The sequence below is a fragment of the Sardina pilchardus genome, chromosome 22, assembly GCF_963854185.1.
Source record: "Sardina pilchardus chromosome 22, fSarPil1.1, whole genome shotgun sequence".
In the NCBI taxonomy this organism is placed as follows: Eukaryota; Metazoa; Chordata; class Actinopteri; order Clupeiformes; family Clupeidae; genus Sardina; species Sardina pilchardus.
The window spans coordinates 3799792-3820621 of NC_085015.1; the positions used below are offsets into that span (position 1 = coordinate 3799792).

Here is a 20830-nt window from a genome sequence, read left to right on the forward strand (position 1 = left end):
GCATGAAAATAATGTACTGTGTGCGGGCGAATAATGTTTTGTGTGTGTGTGTGTGTGTGTGTGTGTGTGTGTGTGTGTGTGTGTGTGTGTGTGTGTGTGTGTGTGTGTGTGTGTGTGTGTGTGTGTGTGTGTGTGTGTGTGTGTGTGTGTGTGTATCTGTGTGTATCTGTTGTATATTTAGGTGTACAGTGTGTGAGTGTAATAGATGAGAGATGTAGTATAGTATACTGGAGATGTGTGTGTGGGGTGATGACCCAGTGATGAGTGAGTGGAGTTCAGAGAGTGTGTGTGTGTGTATCTGTGTGTGTATCTGTGTGTGTATCTGTGTGTGTATCTGTTGTATATTTAGGTGTACAGTGTGTGAGTGTAATAGATGAGAGATGTAGTATAGTATACTGGAGATGTGTGTGTGGGGTGATGACCCAGTGATGAGTGAGTGGAGTTCAGAGAGTGTGTGTGTGTGTATGTGTGTGTGTGTGTGTGTGTGTATATCTGTGTGTGTATCTGTGTGTGTATCTGTGTGTGTATCTGTGTGTGTATCTGTTGTATATTTAGGTGTACAGTGTGTGAGTGTAATAGATGAGAGATGTAGTATAGCAGGGCTCTTCAATTAGCGGCCCGCGGGCCGGATCCGGCCCCCGAGATACTTTGTAGTGGCCCTTGAAGTGTTGGCTGATGTTATATAAGCAAATCCTTATAATCAGTAGAGACGTATATAGCTGGTGGAAAACACAATAATGGAGGTACAGCGATAGGCTACACTGCGAGTAGCGCCTATAAATAATGTTCTGTGTGGTGCGTTGCCGTTGTAGGCTACTGTGTGACTGGGTATTATGCAAAGACGTTACTTGTGCCTTGCTTCGTTTTTACGCAGCGTCACCAACATGTTGACGTGCGCCAAGTTGTTTTCCTCAAAGCATGAAGCATTTTTGGTGCATGAAATCTCAGCGGTAGTGTGCCTCTCCAGTCCAAGCATATCCTCGCGAAAACATTCGCCACTCGTAATGTAGCTATTGAGGCAAATAGGAGTCGGTTTAAAAGTTTAACTTCGGTGGCATCAGTTCTGTTTCATGCGCTCACTCGCTCGGAAGTCCTGCAGCCACTGCACCTTAGCCAATTGCACGTAATGTTTAGAACGAGTTGAACATAAGTTCCATTTTAGCTTAGTTTCAAGGTAAATTGCCACTACGTTGGAGTATATAAGCTACTAACATTTTAACGGGTTTGACCACGCAAATAGTTTCAGGGTGAATCTGTGAAAATACACATCCATCACCTTGATGTCAAGTCCACTGTAAGTAACATTGATTTGTGAACACGCTCATCCAATTTTTATGGTGGGAACGTTAAATGTACACGTATGTTGAGAAGAGTTAAATATGCGACCGATTACGCACATTTATTTCTTTTGAGCACCGTTTGAAACCTGGTTGTAGGCCTACCCATTGGAAATTGTATGGACTTAGCAGTTACTGCGCAAATCTCAGATTCCATTGCTGTTAATGTTATCACAGATTTCATATCAGCCATATTAGCAATGTAGATCCAGTGTCACATTCCCAATGCCTACCACTGTGGTAGTCTGGGCCTGTGGCAGAAATATTCCCAAAACACAAATATAATAAATAACCACCAAAAAACGTTATTATGGTTTTACAAAATGCAACATATTAGCAATATAGATCCAGTGTCACCTTCCCAATGTTGGCCAACCACTGTGGTAGGCTGGGCCTGTGGCAGAAATATTCCCAAAACACAAATAACAAAACAAAAAAAATATATATATATATATTTGAACACCCATATTGGTGCTGTTGTAGTTTATTGTATCATTTGTACGTGATTACTCATATTTCAAGCGGTATTTCTCCGGCCCCTCAGTTGTGAGACTTTTCATGAACTGGCCCCTATTACAAACTAATTGAATAGCCCTGTAGTATAGTATACTGGAGATGTGTGTGTGGGGTGATGACCCAGTGATGAGTGAGTGGAGTTCAGAGTGTGTGTGTGTGTGTGTGTGTGTGTGTGTGTGTGTGTGTGTGTGTGTGTGTGTGTGTGTGTGTGTGTGTGTATCTGTGTGTGTATCTGTGTGTGTATCTGTTGTATATTTAGGTGTACAGTGTGTGAGTGTAATAGATGAGAGATGTAGTATAGTATACTGGAGATGTGTGTGTGGGGTGATGACCCAGTGATGAGTGAGTGGAGTTCAGAGTGTGTGTGTGTGTGTGTGTGTGTGTGTGTGTGTGTGTGTGTGTGTGTGTGTGTGTGTGTGTGTGTGTGTGTGTGTGTGTGTGTGTGTGTGCGTGCGTGTGCGTGTGCATGTTGTATAGTTAGAGGTATAGTATGTGTGTGTAATAATCAGATATGTCATCATGTGTTATGTTTCTCCAGGCTGATGCGTTGTTCCCTCACAGAGAAGAGCTGTGCTGCGATAGCGTCAGCTGCCAGATCAAACTCCTGCAGTTTGAAGGAGCTGAACCTGAGTAGGAATGAGCTTCATGATGCAGGAGTTCAGCATCTCTCAGAGCTCCTCAAGAATCCCCACTGCAAACTGGAGAAACTAGAGTGAGTCTGAACACACAACAACAGATCTGTGTGTGGGGGGAGAACCCAGTGATGAGTGAGTGGAGTGAGTGTTTGCTTATGTGTGTAATAACCCTTGATACGTGTGTGTGTGTTTGTGTGACACTTTATTGTTCAAATAGGACTATGCATGAGACAGCTGCTGCCTCTGATGAGTGCATGATAATAATGTACTGTGTGCGGGCGAATAATGTTTTGTGTAGGTGTGTGTGTGTGTATCTGTTGTATAGTTAGATGTACAGTGTTTGAGTGTAATAGATGAGAGAGTTAGTAGTATACTGGAGATGTGTGTGGGGGTTGATGACCCAGACGTGAGTGGAGTTCATAAGAGACTGTGTGTGTGTGTGTGTGTGTGTGTGTGTGTGTGTGTGTGTGTGTGTGTGTGTGTGTGTGTGTGTGTGTGTGTGTGTGTGTGTGTGTGTGTGTGTGTGTGTGTGTGTGTGTGTGTGTTGTATAGTTACAGGTATAGTACTGTATGTGAGTGTAATAATCAGATATGTCATCATGTGTTGTGTTTCTCCAGGCTGAGGTGGTGTTCCCTCACAGAGAAGAGCTGTGCTGTGATAGCGTCAGCTGCCAGATCAAACTCCTGCAGTTTGAAGGAGCTGAACCTGAGTGAGAATAAGCTTCATGATGCAGGAGTTCAGCATCTCTCAGAGCTCCTCAAGAATCCCCACTGCAAACTGGAGAAACTAAAGTGAGTCTGAACACACAACTACAGATCTGTGTGTGGGGGGAGAACCCAGTGATGAGTGAGTGGAGTGAGTGTTTGCTTATGTGTGTAATAACCCTTGGTGTGTGTGTGTTTGTGTGACACTTTATTGTTCAAATAGGACTATGCATGAGACAGCTGCTGCCTCTGATGAGTGCATGAAAATAATATACTGTGTGCGGGCGAATAATGTTTTGTGTAGGTGTGTGTGTGTGTGTGTGTGTGTGTATGTGTGTGTGGTATAGTTACAGGTATAGTATGTGAGTGTAATAATCAGATATGTCATCATGTGTTGTGTTTCTCCAGGCTGATGCGTTGTTCCCTCACAGAGAAGAGCTGTGCTGCGATAGCGTCAGCTGCCAGATCAAACTCCTGCAGTTTGAAGGAGCTGAACCTGAGTGGCAATGAGCTTCATGATGCAGGAGTTCAGCATCTCTCAGAGCTCCTCAAGAATCCCCGCTGCAAACTGGAGAAACTAAAGTGAGTCTGAACACAACAACAGATCTGTGTGTGGGGGGAGAACCCAGTGATGAGTGAGTGGAGTGAGTGTTTGCTTATGTGTGTAATAACCCTTGATACGTGTGTGTGTGTTTGTGTGACACTTTATTGTTCAAATAGGAGTTTGCATGAGACAGCTGTGTAAGACGTCACTTTTCTGAACCAATGAGGGAACAGGAAGTGGTCAAAGGAAAATCCGTGAAGCAGCCGCGCGCTGTTTGAGACATTAAATGATAACCCCTGTTGAATCCTAATAAAGCTGACTCCGCCAAATATAAGAAGGTCTAGTTCAAAGTAACATTATTCTCAGGGGTCAGGCTGGTGAGCCTGGTGGTGCCTTCGAAAGTAACATTGTGAATTCTCCGGGATCAGGCTTATGTGAGCCATAAGCGTCTGATCAACTATTTACTGTGCAATGCCACCAGTCATTCTTACCGACCCCGTATCGTTAGGAATATGCTGAGGGTCCTATTCTCCTCCACTGCCGAGTAATTCGGGCGGTTCCCATACGTTATCATTGTTACTAGTTTCCAGAAAGGATTCAGGGTCTGCCCCGGTGACCTGGACTATTAATACTGTGATACGTGCTGCTCCACAACCACATACTAGCACAGAGGGTTCTGGCTATGCTAGGACGCGATTACTCGATACAGATCACCATAGACATTTCTATGGCAGCCCCCGTAAAACATAACGGCCCATCGCTTCATAATATTAGTCAATTTCGAAGACAGTTTGCCCTTTCCAGATGGTTAACTCCTACGGCGGCGGTAGTTAGACCCTAGCCATCCATAACGCTAGCACGTTACCTGGGACCGGACACAGCCGCATAAGTACATAATGGCTACGCGGATCAGCATAACAAATTTATTGGACAGGTACAAGCTAGTCATCCAACACATTACAGAAGTACATCTAAATGCAAAGCGTGAAAGTTACTTAAACAGGTTCAAGAAATACTTAGGCTAAGATACAAAAACAGACAGAGAATGAAACATACTTTACCAGCTCAGAGGAAGATGACTACACACCGAAGTGTGGGAGCTCATGGCTAAGAGACTCCATGAATAATGTTTTGTCTACGCTTTTATAGGCTACAAGGTTTGTGATTGGTTCACACAGTGACAGGGGTTACATGAATGGAGATCACATGATGAGTACTGTAGGTGAAACTGAGACCATTGTTGTAGTGAAACCACTTGAGTAAATCAATCAAGACATGACAATACATTTGGTTACATTTCCTGGTCCAAGTTGACTTCTGAGGACTTTGGACAAACATGTGACAGGAGGTCCACAATAGTAGCTAATCAAGAGTCCATATATGATTGAAAGGAATGTCATCAGCCTGGGAATTTAGATCCTTACAGCTGCTGCCTCTGATGAGTGCATGAAAATAATATACTGTGTGCGGGCGAATAATGTTTTGTGTAGGTGTGTTTGTGTGTGTGTGTGTATGTGTGTGTGTCTGTGTGTGTGTGTGTGTGTGTGTATCTGTTGTATAGTTAGATGTACAGTGTTTGAGTGTTATAGATGAGAGATGTAGTATAGTATACTGGAGATGTGTGTGGGGGGTGATGACCCAGTCATGAGTGAGTGGAGTTCATAAGAGACTGTGTGTGTGTGTGTGTGTGTGTGTGTGTGGGGGGGGGGGGGGGGGAATACCCAGATACCCTGATACCCTGATACCCTGATACCCACTGTGATACCCTGATACTAGAGAAAGTGTCATGAGTCTGATCACACACACAGATCTCTGTTTGGGAAAATAACCCAGTGATGAGTGAGTACCGGTTTGTGTGAGAGAGTGTGTGTGTGTGTGTGTGTGTGTGTGTGTGTGTTTTTGTTTAATAGTTTGTAAACTGTAGAAACATAGAGTATTAACACATGAGTAATCATTTGTCTTCTAGAGTGGATGGTCGTACCTTCCTGAAGGAGAGTCCAGCAGCAGCAGCAGCCTCTGCTAGCAGCTCCCACTCAGATGCTGCAGAGCTGCACCTCAGAGACAAAGTCCAGCAGGACCCAGGAGCACAGCTGCTCTCTCTGGACACTCACACGTGAGTCTGGTGGACAATGGCACACACACTCTCGGGCCAGATGTGCTAACGTTTTTGCGGCCATTTCAGGCGTAACGTGCGCGTAAAAACATGGCGATGGTATGTACAAACAGGTCACACTGAAGGAAAAACGCAGATTGCCTGTCGTGGGAGCTGAAAACAGCTATTTGCACTTTTCCGTGTCATGCATTCTTGGGCGTATCAGCTAAAAAGTGGGTGTATCACGCAAGCACAGGGGAGGAGAAGTGGGTGGATTAGTAGAACTACTAAGCCTACTCTATCTGTCGCTGCTCATTGACATCTCTTGATGATCGCTAAACTTTGATTCTTTTTAATGTTGCAATATTCAACTGCGCTTGTGGCTCAGCTCTGCACGCGTAATTGGCGTCGTAGAGGGGGCGGGGACGGGCGGTGATGAACGCTGTTAGTGTAATGAAGTGACAGCTTAGTAAACTCCACGCAAGGCACAGTGTTTGCATTCTGCGCATGCAAAAACTCGCTATTAGCACTTTCTTAGTACATCTGGCCCTCAGTGTCTCTCTTACTCACTCTCACACACACACACACACACGCACACACACACAGCAAATACTCTAAAAAAGCCCATTTCAAATGGAGAAATATCACTTATGTGATACGTGACAAGTGTATGTTGGTGCAGAGCAGTAGTTCACACACACACACACACACACACACTCTCTCTCTCTCTCTTTCTCTTACACACACACACACACACACGTCCCGACTCCCTACAGTACAGCTTGACTTGAGCAATGTTGGACCCATCATTAAGCTGCTCTTTCTGTGTTCAAACCGTGTGTGTGTGTGTGTGTGTGTGTGTGTGTGTGTGTGTGTGTGTGTGTGTGTGTGTGTGTGTGTTGGGAGGTTATGCATTAACATGTATAAAACAAAGCTGGAGATCAGTAATGCCAATATCATGTGCTATGTGAGAAGTAGGAATGTGTAGCTGTCCACTCTCTCCACCTCTGAGTGTCCAGTTAGTGGTGGCAGGTGTAATTGCTCACCCCTTCTCATGTCCAGCACCATCTCCTTGCTCTTGATGTTCACCCTACAGTCACACACGCTACAAGAGACAGCGACAACTCCACCAACTTGCCGTTGAGTGGGGAGGTGATTCGCGAGTGATTGACGGCTAACGATTGCTACGTGCTAGGTGGCTGACCGATAGCTCGTACATACCTTCAGATATATTTTTTGGTTACAAAACCTGGCTTTTTGGATTTTAAAGTTCATATTCCTCACTAGAAGTAGCAAAATATAAGGCAACAAACCCTGAACCTACTTGTTAGTACAGGAATACTGCCTTCGATTAGTTAGCCCCGCCATCTTGGATAAAAATTTCAACTTTACTTTCAAACAAGGAACGTCACGCTGCCTTCACTCCGATTGGCAGTTGCTTTGTCGCTTCGCTCAACATTTGCATAAAATAGCCTGCTTGTCTATTTTAGCCCCGCCTTGCTCGCGACAGCGGCAAGCTTGTTGCTTGTTTCCGGCAAGAGTCTACTCCCATTAAAAATGAACGGCAGCCTGTCGTTTTGTCGCTCTCTCTTGTAGCGTGTGTGACTGTGAAAGCTTGTTAGCCTCACACCATGTGACCAGTTCTGCCACCTCCCTCCTGTGTGCTGACTCATCATCGCCCGTGATGACCAATGACTGTGGTGTCCTCCGCCAACTTAATGATGATGCTGTTGGGCTGGACAGTGACCCAGTCATGTGTGAAGAGGGCGTACAGCATAGGGCTGAGTACTGTACGTGACCCAGTCATGTGTGTGAAGAGGGCGTACAGTATAGGGCTGAGTACTGTACGTGACCCAGTCATGTGTGTGAAGAGGGCGTACAGCATAGGGCTGAGTACTGTACGTGACCCAGTCATGTGTGAAGAGGGCGTACAGTATAGGGCTGAGTACTGTACGTGACCTTGTGCTGCTCCAGTGTTCATGATGAGGGTGCTGGAGCAGTGGCTTCCAAGCTGTGGCCTGCCAGTGAGGAGGTTCAGTATCCAGTTAAGCAGCATAGAGACCCACATTATGCAGTTTGTTCATGAGGTCAGTGGGGATGATAATATTAAATCAGAATTGAGAGATGCCATCCTGTATGGACCTGGTTGACCTGTACACAGACTGCATTGGATCCAGGGTTGCTGGAACGATGTTCAGGATGTGTGTGTGTTGATAAGGCCCTCAGATCACTTCATCAGCACTGGCGTGAGGGCCACTGGCCTGTAGTCCTTCAGGCATGAGGCCGCCCCTCTCTTTGGTACAGGTGTGATGGTGGTGGACTCTAAAAAGGATGGCACTGGGGGTTTGCTGGGGTGCAACTGGTTATAGCGTCCATACCATATTCAGGTCCACATGTCCCGGGTCATTTCAACACATCTCTCTCTCCTGTTCACTTCCTGCCTCTACTGTCCTGCCCAATTAAAGGCCTAAAACCCAAATATTTAAAAACAAAAACTAAACAATGGGGTGTGATTGTAAACAGTGTGAGAGAAATGTTGAACATGTTTGTGGCTACTTCCATCAGTTCTGCAGCACATAGCCTGAGGCCACACACACACACACACACACACACACACACACACACACACACACACACACACAGACACACACACACACACACACACACACACACACACACATCCTGGGACCTACTGTCTTGCATGTGTTCACTCTGCTCAGTGCTCAGCTCAGTTAAAGCATCACATCCGAACGTCCAAACAGCTTCAGGTGTGTGTGTGTGTGTGTATGTGTGTGTGTGTGTGTGTGTGTGTGTGTGTGTGTGTGTGTGTGTGTGTTTGTCTTAAAGGGAGAATCACCACTGTGAATCCTGTGCTGAAGTTCCAGACTCAATTGTGTCATTGTGCTGCTTTTTCTGTGTTTAACTGTGTGTGTGTGTGTGTGTGTGTGTGTGTGTGTGTGTGTGTGTGCGTTAAAGGGAGGATCACCACATGGATGCCCCACAGAGGAGTTGTAAATCCTGTGCTGAAGTTCCAGACTCCAGCCACTGGGTCCTGGTGAAGCCTGAAGTCTCCACAGAGGAGAGCGTCTCCACCTACATCCTGAGAGTGTCTCCACTTACAGCAAGAAGTTATGAGTGCTCAGAGTCTGGTCTGCGCTGGACGTGTGCTGGTCCAGTCACCCTGCAGTACCGCTTCATGGACTGGCATCTCTTGGCTGATGAGCTGCCCCACATGCAGTACAGACCAGCTGGCCCTTCAATGGACATCAAGCTCATGTCAGGAGAGCTGGAGGAGATCCACCTGCCACATTTCCTCTGTTTGGGAAGTAGTCTGTCTTCTCTGAAGGATGCTGTGAAGGTTCTGCATAAGCAGGACAGTGGAGTGTTGATAGAGAAGTGTGAGCTGAGTCGCTTCCATGCCAAACTGATGAACCCCTCCTTTTCTCTTCGTGGGATTTTCTACTCTCTAATGTCTCTCATCTCTCAGATTAAGATCCATGCAGATGTCCAGGTCTACTGGAGCAGGATGGTACCCCTCATTTTCCGCACATACCTGCTGCCTATGGATAAGCATCTCACAAAGTTAGTGGAGGATCAGGAACAATTGGAGGGATTCAGAGGGTTCAGACTTGCTTTGCCTTGTCCTGAAGAACATCTTCAGTTGAATGACTTATATAGGTTAAAAACTGACTGCAAGTCTACAATTTATCCAGTAGAGCGGAAACTCATAGAGGGCAGTTTTGTTCCCAAGTTCTTTAAGGTGCGCATAAGCAAGGCTGACGACTTCAAGATGGAGCTCCTCAGCTCTGTAGACAGTCAGCAAGTCTGGGAAGCAGAGATCTTGGAAATGGAATGCTGGAACAAACCTCAACAGGACAAGTCCACACTCCCAAGCTCATCTGAGGCCGTCAACATCCCAACCTCTGTGGAGCAACAGACAGTCAACCAAGCAGAAGTCCAGAGAACTGAACGATTGCGGAAACCTCAGCAGGACAATACTCACACAGTAGATGAAACTGTAGAAGAGTTCCTCAAAGACAAAATGGCAGCGCTCATTCAGAGGGTGACCAATGTGATGCCTCTAGCAGATGAGATGCTGTCGAAAGACATCATCAAAAGAGAACAGTACAACAACATCAAAGCGGAGCTCACTGACCAGGGCAAGATGAGGTGTGTGTTTGATGCCTTGCGCTCTTGTGGGTCTCCTGAAAAAAGTTTGTTCTTCAAAATCCTTCTGAGTCAACACTCTTCCCTGCTGAGAGAGTTGGGCTGGGATTGAGTACATTGGGAACATGACCCACCACTTTACCCCCTACAGATCATGGGAGGAACATGAGCATGACCGTCTTTAGAGTGAACTGAAATATGGAGCCACAGTTTACACTTTTAGATATTTAATGAATATAAAATGAAATCAGACAATCAGGCATTATGTTTTTCCAAAGCTAGTCATCTAACTTGGTAATAGTCCACAGCCTTGCCTTGTCAGAAGACAATAGCACAGTTGGCTCTGATAGAACATTGCTAGCTGGTGCACATTTCAAATATGTTTTCCAATAGCTGGGAATGGTGGGAACAGCAGGAGTGTTTGTTTCTCCTCAAACAGATTCCAACAAAATGAACTTCATCAAATAATGCTCCAGTGTTGAAGCATTCAGGCTTCCTAATACCACGTTTTGTACACAGTTACACGTAACATGATGTTGATGATATGAATTGAGCCACAAGGAATTGTTAAGTTCTGAATGGTGCACTTTTTCCATTTTTAATGTGTATAATAATATTAATGAAATAAAATCCAGCGGAGTCATTTGAAGAAATAATTTTATCAAACGAAGTTGTCCTTTTCCTTTTGCACACCAATATCCAAAGAAGTAGAAAGCTCCCGCACACAGGGGCTCTCTCATTCATCTGTTTATCGATCCTCCCTTCCTCTCTCAGTCCTCGTTCCCACTGATCTAGATAAAGAATGATGGGGCGGCAACAATGGGATAGTCTATCCAGTGTTCTTTATAGATCAGTGGGAACAAGCTTGGAGTAAATTAAACTTTGTTGTCACTGTGCAGAGCTCAAAGACAACAAAACACAGTTTTCGTCTAACCAGTGCAAAAAAAATCAGAACAGTGCAGTATGATTATTTCATTGTTATAATATGACATGTAATTATTTGCCCTTTAGATGTGCTGATGTTTATGTTCATGTTTTTGGTATACAGTATACAAATCAGGCGCGGTGGGAATCCTTGGATCAGGTCGAGTTCAAGGGATGCGTGAACTGCACCTGAAAAGCAACTTACAGTAGCCTGGCTCCGCCCTACAGTAGCCTGGCTCCGCCTCCTATGTCCTGCCGCTCATTATCATTTCCCTTCAGTACAGTAGCCTGGCTCCGCCCTACAGTAGCCTGGCTCCGCCTCCTATGTACTTCCGCTCATTATCATTTCCCTTCAGTACAGTAGCCTGGCTCCGCCCTCCTATGTACTTCCGCTCATTATCATTTCCCTTCAGTACATCGTCTGGGTCTGCGGTATATTCGCAGGTTTTCTCAAGACAACAATGTGCAGGTCCAATCAGCGAACAGAGGGAGCGATGACGCTTGTGTGCAAATGTACAGTATATGAACATCACTTTTAAGATGAATGGAGATGAGATGGAGCTGTGTGCAGTGTCTATACACTACCATTCTACCTTTGGGTCCAAGTGCCCACGGAATCAGACCCCTAGTACCCACAGAATCTGACCCCTAGTACCTACAGAATCTGACCCCTAGTACCCACAGAATCTGTCCCCTAGTACCAACAGAATCTGGCTCCTACCTACAGAATCTGACCCCTAGTACCCACAGAATCTGACCCCTAGTACCTACAGAATCTGATCCTTAGTACCAACAGAATCTGACCCCTAGTACCTACAGAACCTGTCCCCTAGTACCTACAGAACCTGTCCCCTAGTACCTACAGAATCTGACCCCTAGTACCCACAGAATCTGACCCCTAGTACCCACAGAATCTGACCCCTAGTACCCACAGAATCTGACCCCTCGTACCTACAGAATCTGACCCCTAGTACCCACAGAATCTGACCCCTCGTACCTACAGAATCTGGTGCCTAGTACCCACAGAATCTGGCGCCTAGTACCTACAGAATCTGGTCCCTAGTACCTACAGAATCCGACCCCTAGTACCTACAGAATCTGACCCCTAGTACCTACAGAATCTGGTCCCTAGTACCTACAGAATCCGACCCCTAGTACCTACAGAATCTGGTCCCTAGTACCTACAGAATCCGACCCCTAGTACCCACAGAATTTGACCCACAGTCCTTTCACATCCAACTCCTGTCACTGTCCTATGAAGGCAAAAAGCCCCCGAATTATACATTATGGGTGCCTCTCAACATCTCTCCTTGATGCTCGAGGGGCGTTCCCACTGGATAGACTATCCCATTGTTGCCGCCCCATCATTCTTTATCTAGATCAGTGAGGATCGAGGGCCGAGGAGTGAGGGAGGACGTATAAAATAAGCCCAATTGAGAGGCACCCTATATGTAAGCAGGTGGATGGAAAGCTATTATCGCCCCAAATCTATCTGTCTTATGGGCTAATCCATGGAAGTGTACAGCATGTTTTGCGGATAAACAAAGTTAGGCACAAATGGACTCTTATTTAAAGACATCTGTAATATACATACAGATTAAACCATATTTCTGTTTCACACACACACTTAAATATATTAATTGAATCCACTAATCAAACATCTACAGATAGGATTCAACATTTTCAGAGATATCGCTTTGACATTCATTGGTCATTGGTACATGAAACACACAGAAGACTGTCTATCACAGTTAATATAGAGCAGATTTTGTTTAGACTTTGCCTGAAAAGTCATAGCCCACCAACAGAAAAAAAAATATATATACTCTTGTCAAATCAGCATAACACAATCAGTAATAACAATATAAAATATCAACAATTAATATGACAAGTTTTCATGAACTATTAAATATACTATATTAAGTATGTTTACACATTAAATCATCAATGAACAAACTAATAACTAAAAAAGCTAATTATCAATTAATCAATTAAGTGCAAGGTGACAGATGAGTCTTTAAACATTTCTTACAAGATCAAAAGCTACCACAAGAACATAGAACTTTAGGTAAATCATTCCATATTATATACAGTGTGTGTGTGTGTGAGAGAGAGAGAGTGTGTGAGTGAAATACAAATATGTACTGTTTAAATATGTGTGTGTGTGTGTGTGTTACATATGCACATATATTACATTTATACATACGTGTGTGTGTGTGAGTGTGTGTGTGTGTGTGTGTGTGTGTGTGTCATTAAGTTCATGAATCCTTTCAAGCGAGAGGAGGTCAGGTATAGACACAATACACGACGCATGGAGCGGAACCAGCCTGGAGCCTCCCTCTCGCTGGCCGACTGACAGCTGTCACTCAAATCACCTTAACAGGCCAGAGTGAAGCCATACTGCCACCTACTGGCCAGTTCTGAAAGCTTCAGGCACCCACTGAAGTCTAAGCGGCCATCGCTAAACTATTAGCTCACCTGAGCTAATGTTAATACCAGACGTAGCAGTTGGATTAGCTTTGTGTTCTGCCAACTGATTGGACAGCTAGTTGTCCAGTCTCAAATCTGATTGGACGGTGTCTTCGTAAAGGATCCAGTCCTCAGGCTGGCAGCCGGGTGGTTGTCCTATCCTACATCTGATTGGACGGTGGGACGCCGCTCTGTTGGATCTGATTGGAGCGTGGTGTATCCCGTCTTCAGTCGGACGTACTGGCGCCGCTCCCCGCCGGAGGATCCCCCTTGATCGCCCTCTGGTGGCCGTGGGCAGGACGGCGACGCTGTGACTGCAGCTGGTGCTCCATCTGTCTCTGGAGGAGCAGGAGCAGGAGGAGGCGCAGCAGGGGAGGAGGAGCAGGAGGAGGCCCAGCCGCTGAGGTCCAGGCTGGGCAGCGAGCAGTAGCCGGAGGGGCGGGGGAGCACCACGGTGTGGAGGGCGGGCGGCTGCAGCGTGTAGGCTGGCGGGCGGTCCGTCGGTAGGGGGGGTCGTGCCCCCCCGCGCCCCTCGCCGGAGGACGCACTCTGCCAGGACGGAGCCAGCGCTGGCGAGCGGTCGTCTTCGTCGCCGGGATCACGAGCGATGAGGGCACAGAGGGCCAGGTCGGCGGGGTTGTTGGCGTCGTCGGGGTCGTCGTCGGGGTCGTCGTCGTCCGACGGGGCAGCGCCCTCCATGGGCACAGACATCTGCAGGGTGGCCACGTACCCGCCGGGCATCGAGGACAGCGAGGACAGGAAGGACACGGCCGAGACGGGCGAGAGCGAGGACGAGAGCGAGGACGAGAGCGAGAGCGAGAGAGAGGACGGCGATGACGAACACGGGGACGCGAGCTCCGAGGACGGCGATCCGCAGCTGCTGACCGCGTCGTCGTGGTCCGGTGGCCGAGGGTGCTGTAGGGACTGCGAGCTGGACGGGCCGGACTCCTTGCGGAAGAAGATGTAGGGCCCGTTGAAGCTCATGCCGGAGCTGTCCAGCGGGCCAGAGCCAGCAGAGCGCCCCCCGGTGGTGGAGCCGGTCTGGTACGTCACCAGCTGGAGGGAGTCTCGGTCACCGTCCTCGTCATCGGCGCAAGGCCACAGACGCTCCTTGCAGGAACTACAACACAAACACAAACACACACACTCATACTCTCAGCCACTGACCACAAGTGTGTGTGTGTGTGTGTGTGTTTGTGTGCGTGTGTCTATGTGTGTGTGTGTGTGTGTGTGTGTGTGCGTGTGTCTATGTACAGTATTTACGTGTGTGTGTGTCTGTGTGTGTGTGTGTGTGTGTGTTGCCGTACATTGCAGTTATCATTTTGTTTTAGGAAATGATCAAAGATAAGCTGTTGAATAAAACAAGCATACAGTACGTTTATCACTGTAATAGTCTACACCAGTCCCACCATCCACGCTCTGGGCTGTGGGCCACTTCAACTGCTCTCTCTTCAACTCAACTCAACTGGACTGGACTTGGCTGGACTGGACTGGACTGGACTGGACTGGACTGGACGACTCGATTCGATTCGATTCGATTCGATTCAATTCAACTCAACTCAACTCAACTCAACTCTCAACTCGACTCGACTCGACTGGACTGGACTGGACTGGACTGGACTGGACTGGACTGGACTGGACGACTCGATTCAATTCAATTCAATTCAACTGAACTGAATTGGATTGGGTGGAGGCTACCTAGTCCTCTGCTTGCGATGTGTGATGTGGCATGATACAGCAGCTGCAGTGCTCACCTGAGTCGGGAGTGAGTGTCCTCTTGGTCCTGGATGGTGCACATGGACACCTTCTCCTTCTCACTGACCACGTACAGCCAGTCACTGGCTTTCCTCTGAGGCAGAGAGAGAGAGAGAGGCGACATCTTACAAAGAATAGAAGAATAGAATAGAATAGAATAGAATATATACTTTTTTGATCCCGTGAGGGAAATTCAGTTCTCTGCATTTAACCCAATTTAACCGAATTAGTGAACACACAGCACACAGTGAACACACAGTGAGGTGAATCACACAACCCAGAGCAGTGAGCTGCCTGCCCAACCAGCGGCGCTCGGGGAGCAGTGAGGGGTTAGGTGCCTTGCTCAAGGGCACTTCAGCCATGGTGGACTGGTCGGGGATCGAACCGGCAACCCTCCGGTTACAAGCCCGGTGCGCTAACCAGTACACCACGGCTGCCCCGCAAAGGAATCAACCTGTCCAGCTATCAATAGGGATTTGCTGAGCTTGGCTTTTGAAACTGCGACACTTCTACAAGGAGGTTATGTTTTCATCGGGGGCCGGCGTCTGTTTGTCTGTTTGTTTGTCTGTCTGTCTGTTTGTCTGTTTGTTAGCAAGATAACTCAGAAAGTAATGGATGAATTTCGCTGAAATTTTCAGCGAATGTCAGGCATTACCCGAGGAAGACACTATAACAGTTTGGGAGTGATCCGTAATTCCGTCGGGATTCAGCACTGTGCAGCGTCTGACGCCACCCCTTTCTCACCTTAATCACTTCTGACAAAACGTTGCTGTGTGTCGGAGATGGAATGGACCGCTTCCAGTCATGTATTCTCCTGTAGGGAGAAACACACACACACACACTTGGTTTATCATCAAAACAAATGTATTTGTGTATTTATGAGTATATTTAGCTATAATGTATAATGAACATGCATTGAATGCTAAGTGTGTGCTTCACTGGTGTGGATAATAGAGTTGTGAGTATATTTAGTTATACTCCATAATTAACACTGAATGCTGCTTCACCAGTACGGATAATGGAGTTGAATGCTGAGTGAGTGGATAATGGAGTTGATAAGTGAGTGGATGATGGAGTTGACTGCTGAGTGGATAATGGAGTTGAATGCTGAGTGAGTGGATAATGGAGTTGACTGCTGAGTGGATAATGGAGTTGAATGCTGAGTGAGTGGATAATGGAGTTGAATGCTGAGTGAGTAGATAATGGAGTTGAATGCTGAGTGAGTGGATAATGGAGTTGAATGCTGAGTGTGTGGATAATGGAGTTGAATGCTGAGTGTGTGGATAATGGAGTTGAATGCTGAGTGTGTGGATAATGGAGTTGAATGCTGAGTGTGTGGATAATGGAGTTGGATGCTGAGTGAGTGGGATGATGGAGTTGGATGCTGAGTGTGTGGATAATGGAGTTGAGCGTAATTACTTTTGGCACTTGGGCAGCGTGACCACCATGAAGGTGAAGATGAGCACCACCACCACTGCCACCATGATATACAAGATGGTGGCCAGAGAAACACCAGCTGCAAACACAAGACACACACACACACACACACACACACACACACACATTTGAAACTTGCATGCACATTTACAGAAAGTAGCCTAAACTTAGGTTGCTGGATCAAAGCAAAGTCACAGCAGTGACAACAAAAAAGTCTGTACACCAGTAGCTCCCTAAGATGTATTTGTGTGTGTGTGTGTGTGTTTGGGCATGTGTGTGTGTGTGTGTGTGTGTGTGTGTGTGAGTGTGTGTGTGTGTGTGGTAACACATTGTCTGGTCTGTAGTGATCTTTCTACAAGACACGACTTGTTGAGGTTTTCTACTTTGTGGAAAGAGCCAACACACAAGGCCACTACTTCAAATATTATTCTTCTCACCCCAACTCTGAATAGATAGTCTTTCACTTTAGCATATGCTCACTTCTGCAGCCCTTCCCTTTATTACTCGTCAAGGTCAAAGGTGAGAGAGCAAAGGTCAGGTACCTGGAGGTGTTGTCCATTCCACAGTTATGGACCAGGCAGAGGGTTTTCCGTCATAGGTGCCTGATTGGTCCAGCAGGGTTTGGATCCTGGCGACGTAAGTGGTGTCGGGGAGCAGCTGGTTTGGGGAGAAGGTAGTGGACGTGGAGCACAGGGAGATGGGCGGCTTCCACTCCTCACTCTCCTGCAGCCCAGGGGCATCATGGGAGTTAGGAACACGCATGATCGACCGCCCATTACAGACACTTCTTAAGACTCTCAATCAATCAATCAGTCAATCAATCAATCAATCAGACTTCTTAAGACTCCGCAATCCACACACCATCATCTCTACAGTGGCATATCAATCAATCAATCAATCAATCGATCAATCTGTCAATCAATCAATCAATCAATCAATCAGACTTCTTACGACTCCGCAATCCACCAACTGTCATCTCTACAGTGGCATATCAATCAATCAATCAATCAATCAGACTTCTTAAGACTCCGCAATCCACACACCGTCATCTCTACCTTAGCACCTCAATCAATCAATCAATCAATCAATCAATCAATCAATCAATTAGACTTCTAACGACTCCGCAATCCACAGGGTGCTCTTGCTGGTTCAGACTCTCACCTTGGGTTTGTAGCGTAGCTGGTAGCAGAGTTTGACGTTGGGCTGGACATTGGGTCGGTCCCAGCGCAGAACCCAGCTCTTGTCCTTCTCCTCCACACGGAAGCGGGCCGGAGACGGAGGCTGGACTGGACAGAACCAGAACACACAAATCAGCACTCATCAGAATCAGAACCAGCTTTAGAACCAGAACCAGCTTTAGAATCAGAACCAGAATCAGCTTTAGAATCAGAACCAGCTTTAGAATCAGAACCAGAATCAGCTTTAGAATCAGAATCAGCTTTAGAATCAGAACCAGCTTTAGAATCAGAACCAGTTTCAGAATCAGAACCAGCTTTAGAATCAGAACCAGTTTCAGAATCAGAACCAGCTTTAGAATCAGAACCAGTTTCAGAATCAGAATCAGCTTTAGAATCAGAACCAGCTTTAGAATCAGAACCAGATTCAGAATCAGAACCAGAATCAGCTTTAGAATCAGAATCAACTTTATTGGCCAGGTTTGCGTAAACAAACAACAAATTTGACTCTTAATCTTTTCATTTCAATCTTAACAGACCAAGTGGGCTTCTTTTGACTATGTCGGGCAGGGGGAAAAAGCCTTAGGCGGGCAGATAAAATTTGGGTTGAACATTTTTTTTTCTATGACAAAATTGTTGTCAGGCCTTTTTTTTGGCTGAAGAGGGCGGGTTTTCGGCTTCTTATGCCTTTAACTCAACCGGCCAGAGTGACAGCAAGTGAGAGAGAGAGAGAGAGAGAGAGAGAGAGAGATGAGGTGAGAATGGGAGCAGGAAACAAACCCAGATCCCCTAGGACCCAGGGGCCAATTGCACAAAACACTGGAGTTAAGGTTTTCCATTAAAATCTGATCTTAAGGCCCACTTAAAATAAAATTGGTCAAGTATTCTCCTTATTCTCCTCATGTATTTAAGGTTTTCTCCTTTCTCCTTAAGGCACCTCTGACTCGACCTTAACCATATTATTATCTGAGTTAATGCTAATAAATCAAGTTAATTAACCACTCTTGCCATCTCTCCGCTAATATCATTAGACCTATGCACCTAATACTGATATTGTATGGTTTATTTAGGCCTAGTGGTAACACACTCAAGTCAGATGTCCTACCTGTGAGCCTACCATGAGATTTGGCCTCCTTACCATACCATATAAGAAATTTTGTTTTGTGTAACACCTTTAAATAAATTCCTTACCTAAGGAGAAATTAAGCCTTAAGATTGATACTTGAGGGACAAAACTCAAAGTGCTTTGTGAAACCGGCCCCAGGACCTGAACAGTGTTGTGCACGTTCACACTCTTCAGTAACTAGTTCAAAGTTCAGTTCACACACGTGCAAAGTGAACTGTTCACGTTCATAGTTCACCATTTTTAATTTTGAACTAGTTCAAATTCAGTTCATTTGAATGAAAATCTGTTTCTGACGGAATATAGGCTACAGCCACCTGTTGTTCTCATCTAATTGAGAATTTCTTTTAGGTCTATGGCAGATACCGACGCCTAATAAATGCGGCCGCGCATTTATTAATAATTAATAATAAATGCGTCAGCTGTGCATGCCTGACAGCAGAAGAGTGTAGTTTTTACACCGGGAGTATGGAGGAGGCTGCCTTGCTTCATTACCTGCTGCGATGGAACTGTTCAGTGACATACTGTAGGGCTCTTTGAACACGTTATGCATCCCTCTCATCACTGACAAGTGCAGAATCTTTCCGCGATTGCATTCAGCAGCGGTTCTGTGTACAATGCATCATGCGTAACGTGATCATGGGTAATGTAAGGTAGTGCAAAGCTGTAGTTTAGGAGTGGCGCCCGTGGGCAGTGAGTGTGACAACGATATACTGTTTCTAAATTGCCAGCAGATAGTGTCACTCGACTTCTCAGGACAAAATAAATTCCGTAACGTTTAATTGGACATCAACAGTGACGTTCGTCGTTCATTTCCCAAAATCTGAGCGAATTCACGTTCAAATTCATTATTTACAAATGTGTTGCGTTCAGTTCAGCGTTCACAGAAAAATGAGCGTGTTCAATGAACACGTTCTTTTGAACTCGTTCATGCACAACACTGGACCTGAATGTGGTATGGGTGCTGCTGCCAGTTACGTTACAGCCCCCCCCCCCCCCCCCCCCCCTCCCCCGCTGTACGTTACGAGTGAGTGTGTTGCCCACTGACTGCAGCATTATGACATCATCTTAGAATTTAGCATTCAGAACTAATCTCACTCGGCCTGTTCTCCTGTTTCAACACTAGGTGGCAGCATTGGCTGAGACCAGAGACCTACACAGAGGCAGACGCGTCACCCGTGTGTTTGTGGGTGAAAAAAAAGTGTGTTTAAAGAGAGAGAGAGAGAGAGGGGAAGTGATAGAGACAGGACAACAACAGGCAGTGCTTTGAGATGGAGTAAAGGAAAGACAGACATAGACTGTATGAGAGTCTGATAATAAAAAAAGAATGAGAAAAACAGACAGAGTAAGTGTACAAGAAAGAGAAAACAGGAGAGTAAAACAATAGAGAAAAATAGAGTAAGAGTGAAAGAGAAAGAAAGAGGAAGTGAGAGAGAGATAGAGAGATACACAGAGAGAGAGAGCGAGAGAGAGAGAGGCAGGGAGATAGAAAGAGAGAGAGAGAGAGAAAGAGAGATATTGTATCTGTTTGTTTTGTAATATGTCAGCTTTGGCAACACTGCATATTTGAGTCATGCCAATAAAGCTCCTTTGAGTTGGATTGAATTGAGAGAGAGAGAGAGAAAGAGAGAGGGAGAGAGAGAGAGAGGGAGAGAGAGAGAGAGAGAGAGAGAACACTCACTGTACTTCCAGGATTTGAAGGTTCTGGAGTGCTCTGTCGGGGTCAGCTCGACTCTTAAGTCCTGCGGGTCCGAGACGTTGAGCAAGCAACGGAATTCCAGCAGCGCAGCACTGGGGTCAGAGGTCAACGATGGGCTCGGACAGCACGGCACACTCCTGAGAAACAGGGAAGGAGGAGAGAGTGTGTTGAGTGTGTGAACAGAAGAGGAAGAGAATGGGGCACAAAGAGGAAGTGAAAAGACCAAAATAGAGAGAGAGAGAGAGGGAGAGA

General features: G+C 46.1%; 2 protein-coding genes across 2 annotated transcripts in view; one reads left to right on the plus strand and one right to left on the minus strand.

Annotated features, from left to right (window-relative positions):
* The first annotated feature begins 3183 nt into the window (after nucleotides 1-3183).
* LOC134070014 (NACHT, LRR and PYD domains-containing protein 1 homolog) lies at nucleotides 3184-10682 on the plus strand. Its single transcript, XM_062526201.1, has 4 exons — nucleotides 3184-3280; nucleotides 3602-3775; nucleotides 5704-5850; nucleotides 8806-10682. The coding sequence occupies exons 2-4, from the start codon at nucleotides 3606-3608 to the stop codon at nucleotides 10106-10108; spliced, it is 1620 nt and encodes a 539-aa protein (XP_062382185.1). The 5' UTR covers nucleotides 3184-3280; nucleotides 3602-3605; the 3' UTR covers nucleotides 10109-10682.
* A 1076-nt stretch (nucleotides 10683-11758) lies between these two features.
* csf2rb (colony stimulating factor 2 receptor subunit beta) overlaps nucleotides 11759-20830 on the minus strand; it is a 23882-nt gene continuing 14810 nt past the window's right edge. Inside the window, exons 8-14 of the mRNA XM_062526200.1 lie at nucleotides 20561-20715; nucleotides 17743-17867; nucleotides 17124-17304; nucleotides 16564-16660; nucleotides 15889-15958; nucleotides 15144-15238; nucleotides 11759-14509 (exon numbers count right to left, since the gene is read on the minus strand). Coding sequence (XP_062382184.1) covers nucleotides 13546-14509; nucleotides 15144-15238; nucleotides 15889-15958; nucleotides 16564-16660; nucleotides 17124-17304; nucleotides 17743-17867; nucleotides 20561-20715 — 1687 coding nt within the window. The 3' untranslated portion in view covers nucleotides 11759-13545. The remainder of the gene's footprint in view (nucleotides 14510-15143; nucleotides 15239-15888; nucleotides 15959-16563; nucleotides 16661-17123; nucleotides 17305-17742; nucleotides 17868-20560; nucleotides 20716-20830) is intronic.

Bases quoted from the DNA above. Each gene is read 5' to 3' on its own strand.
- LOC134070014 (XM_062526201.1), top strand. From the start codon at position 3,606: ATGCGTTGTTCCCTCACAGAGAAGAGCTGTGCTGCGATAGCGTCAGCT. The intron at 3,776-5,703 runs GTGAGTCTGAAC...TTTGTCTTCTAG, and splicing joins TGCAAACTGGAGAAACTAAA to AGTGGATGGTCGTACCTTCC. The intron at 5,851-8,805 runs GTGAGTCTGGTG...TGTGCGTTAAAG, and splicing joins CTCTCTCTGGACACTCACAC to GGAGGATCACCACATGGATG.